This window comes from Arachis ipaensis, chromosome B04 (genome assembly GCF_000816755.2).
Source record: "Arachis ipaensis cultivar K30076 chromosome B04, Araip1.1, whole genome shotgun sequence".
NCBI classification, from domain to species: Eukaryota; Viridiplantae; Streptophyta; class Magnoliopsida; order Fabales; family Fabaceae; genus Arachis; species Arachis ipaensis.
In genome coordinates, this window is record NC_029788.2 from 4,378,811 (window position 1) to 4,383,511 (window position 4,701).

Consider the following 4,701-nt stretch of genomic DNA (forward strand, 5'->3'; position numbering starts at 1 on the left):
ACAAATAACAAATAAATTCTTACAAATAAAATTTTGTGAAAATAACGTTAATACGTAGTTGATAAATAAAGGTTTTCTAATAATAATTAAATAATACTAAAGAAAGCAACATGTTTTTCACCCCTTGAATTGCACAAAATGGTGTGTCAACGTGGGACGTGGAGAGTAGTTGAATAATAATTGGAGATTTTATCAATTTATATAGAAAACAAAAAATAGTGTTATTTAATTTTGAGAATTTAATTTTTATATATTTTCAATATAAAATAGTTTTATACGTGTATTTAATTATGTAATATTACTTTATCAATGTTTCAAAATTAAACTATTAATTCTAAATAAATAAATATAGGAGTCAACACAATTCTAAAAGAAATAAAGACCTAGTATTGTATATTTTCTTTTAACTAGTCTTCTATAACAAATTTCATTTCTCAATAATATATTGTGGTCGCCACCAGCATTGTATCATAAACTCACAACAAACTTACACCAAAAAAAAAATAAACTCACAACAAACTATTTATTTAAATTAAATAAAAAGACATGATAGATATACAAGTTACTGACTTCAGAAGGCTCTTTTTAGTTTTTAATGTAAAAATAAAAAATAATACATGTAATTTAAATAATGCATTAGTTCAGTAGTGGTTATTTGAATTTGAAGTCCGTGTTTGATGACTTGATGTCATCTTTCTCTCCTAATTAATTAATATTGATTAATAATAATAGTATTGCGTTATCTCATTCCTTTGTAGGGGTGAGCACGGGTCAATTTGGTTCGGGTTCAAGATGAAATTAGAATCGAGCCGATTAAAATGTAATTGATTCGGTTTGATTCGAATTTGTATTTTTTTTGTGTATGTACCCGAACTAAATCAAACTGATTAAAAATAGATTGATTCAATTCGGGTAATTGGATACTCGATGACTTTGAAATTCATAAAAAAAAACCAAATTTTTATCTTAAAAATTCAACAATAACATCAATAGAAATAATTCAAACATGTTAAACACCAAATACATTAAAAACTAAACTCATTAAAATCCAAACATATTAATAGTGAATAATCTTTATCTAATGAAAATTCAATTTTTTTTTAATTAAACACCAATTTTTTTATTTAATTAATATAAGATCGGATTTACGGGTTGGTTCGGGTTCCGTACTCCCAGAACTGATACCCGAACTAATCACTAACAAAGACTATCGGTTTAGTTCGGATTGAACCCGATTACCCATTGATTCCAGAACAAATTTAATTGGTTCGACTTGGATTCGGACAGGTAATCGGATACCCGCTACCCGTGCTCACCCCTATTCCTTTAGTTGATGAAATATACGTGGAAAAAAAAAAGAAAGAGAAAAGTGACGTGTAGAAATTGGTAATGGACAATAGATAATTAAAAAGAAGATACATACACATTACTATTCAGAAATGAACAAAATAGGAAGCATAAAATATCTTGTGACATGGTTAAGGCCAAAACTATATTCTCACTAAGGTCTGAACATAGCTTCTATGCTGAAAATTGAAATAACATTATTCCTATAAAAAGACAAGTTCCCTATATTATCCAATCCAATATTCTAATAATAAATTAAATTAAAGAGTTCGTTTTATTTTGTGTTGATCAAATTGGAGATAAGTTAAAAGAAGCAAAGGCAATCAATAACAACTAAAAGAGAAGACAAAACGATGGAAAGGACCACATACATGTGTATATATATGTAGGGGACAACAGAGTTTCATGAGTATCAAGCTGATCAGAAAAGAAAGGGAACGCCATGCAACAGTTGAGACAATAATTCTATGGCGGCAATATAACTCATGAATCAATGTATCTTTCTCCCAAACCATGATGATGTCTTGTCCCTCCTCTAACTCCTACTCATAAAATAATAATACAGTATAATTTTCCTTTTCATTTAAAGTTTTGTTTATAGTCAATAAATTATTGTATATAGAAATAAAATTTAATTTTTAATACTTATTTAACCAGATAAATAAACTAATTATTTTGACCAATAAATTTTTGCCTATAGAAAGGTTTTAATTTCTATATTTGCTTTAAGAGAATCAACATGTGAAGCATTTACGTGATACTATACTATGTGGTTATTGATGCTACCCCATAGATATTTTTGGACTATGATCATATGCATGTCCATTTCATTGCGTTAACAATTGAGTTATCCTTTTCTGGTTGTTTATAGATATATTCTATTAACTCGAATCCACTAACTCAACTCGGACTTGATGACTTCTCCTATTTTTTTGTTTTTATTTTTTCTCCAAAACCACCAAGTATATAGTGTTGCTTTAAACGACTTGATATTAGTACAGTTAAACTTTTCTTGTACATCTTGAATTATAATTATAAATATAAAAAATAATTTAAGAAGTAAGGGGAAGCTTCTATAGACATTCATTCAAAGGTATCTATATTGTTAGTTTTACTTTTCCAAAAAAGGACCAATTTATTCACTTTTTTCATTAGAGAAAACTCTCTAGTGCAGCAAAATCAAATCTAAATTGAGATTTAAAAAATGCAGATAAGAGGGTGAAACGCACGAAGGCGGCAGAAAGAGAAAAAAGTAGGCACCATATACAGCACCTACTACTCTTCAGTCTTCACCACCATTGGAGACGCCAGGTGAAGTAAAACCTACCATAATGTTCCATTGTGGTTTGTGGAGTGGTGTCATTATCCTGTGATGGATATGGACCAATTTCTTAATAGATTAATTTTCATGTATCAGAATGTAAATAATATTTGTACTATCATTAAATAAAAATTATGAAAGCTATCCTGTCATAACAGATAGTGAGACAGGTATGTAAAAAATAAATTACCCTGACAGTTCTTTATTTTTCATTGGACACTAAACAGTATATATTGGAAATGCTGTGTTTTTTTTCCCCCCAAAAAGCAGGGTGAATAAAGAGCAAAACTGGTTTCCAAGATAATAAAAAAGATATGGATCATGATCAACATATTCCCATCACAACGGACAAAAAGGGAGTCTCTTTCTGTTACTATCACATACCATAACAGGGCCACTAATGATAATTATAATTGCTATTGGCATTTTGTCACAGCAACTACTTATCCCACCAAGCTCCCAAAAGCTTGAAAGAAGAGAAATAATTGATTCCTCATTGAATTGGAGCACCAATTCTCCACTTCATTCGAATCTTCGATGGGTGACCAAAATGTGAATATTCATAGCATTTGCAGATATGCTTCTTGTTCCCCTCAAGCATGAAATTGCGCAAAATATCAACGTGCTATTGTATTATGCTTGCTTAAAGATAAGAAATCTAAGTTTTTAAAGAACTGTTATTAGTAATAATGCGTTTGCACGCATGGAGGTGTGGGCTCCATTTGGGAAAAAAAAGTAAATATGTTTTTAAGAGTTTGATAAACAAATGCCCTTTGGTACATTTGTGAAAGAAGTACTTGTTTAAGCAGTAAAATAAATAAAATAATTACTGAAAATTCAAGTTTTTAATATTTCTAATACACTTAATGCTTTAAAAATTTCAAAAGTTTCTATGTTTTTTCTTTTGATGACTTAACAAATGTCCTAAAGGCACTTATTAATTAATTCCTTGTTTAAACTATGTTAAAATTAATATCAAATTTATCTTGAAAACTTACATTTCTTAAATACATATACAAAAAGAACTTTTTTAAATTTTAATATTCTATCTTTAATCCAAAACAACTACTGTATTCATTTTGATAAACTAATACATAGTAGCCAATTACACTGATTTAAGCATGACAAAGTGTCTGAACAACACTGATTTTATCTTTCCTTAAATTATCAATAACCTTTTCATTCCTTTCATCAGTTTTCCATATATGGTATATATCATTCAAGCTAATGTTTATTTATCTTTTGTCTCTGAATTTTATATCTTCTGTCACAATACAATTTCCACAAAAAGCCTTACTATCTGTGCCTTGAACTGCTAATACAAAGAATGGAATCTTAAAAAGAAGGGGGGAAAAATGAGAGGAGGGGGCGGAAGGGGGAAGACAGAATCCTCCAAACAGCTCATTTAGGATATACTTTTCTGAATACTCAGAATGGTTGCAAAATTTGCTGTACTTGCAAATTTAGCAACACTTGATCCTGGATAAATCACATAGAGCATATCATCTAAAGACATAATCTTGCTTCGCTTTTGAGAATACTCTAAAAATAAGAAAATTTACTTATATTGGAAAATCTTGTAATAACATGAATGATGCCAGTGTGCCTGTTGCCACCAAGCATTCTTCCTTCCATTTTATTAAGAAGTCCAAATTGTTATGAAGTTAAGCAGATTAGAAAAAGAAACCCAACTTTCAGGAGTCAGCAACAAAATTACGAAATTTGAACACAGAATTAATAATTTCTTCATTTCCAACCATTATATAACAAAGGTAAGTTTCATTTACAGAGTAGATGACAGGATGCACAATTTGAGTAATTTACTCTATCAGCTTCAAAAATGGAGCTAAATCCTAATCTCGTATTGGTTACCTGTACCACCTAGCAAAAAAATCCCATCGAAGTTGCTAAATCACAGGAACACTCCCGTTTGGTTGTTGTATTGCTCCGAGAGGATTTCCTACAAAACCAAGTCCACGTCACTTCTATGGACATCTAAGTTTCCCATGATATTAATACAACTACTACAACTA

The 4,701-nt window shown here is 29.8% G+C and overlaps 1 protein-coding gene across 5 annotated transcripts in view; it reads right to left on the reverse strand.

Annotated features, from left to right (window-relative positions):
• Positions 4,382-4,701, reverse strand: part of LOC107638519 — a 6,465-nt gene continuing 6,145 nt past the window's right edge. For all 5 annotated transcript variants that reach the window (XM_016341835.2, XM_021120521.1, XM_016341836.1 and 2 more), the window contains one exon: positions 4,382-4,628. In XM_016341835.2, coding sequence (XP_016197321.1) covers positions 4,576-4,628 — 53 coding nt within the window. In that variant the 3' untranslated portion in view covers positions 4,382-4,575. The remainder of the gene's footprint in view (positions 4,629-4,701) is intronic.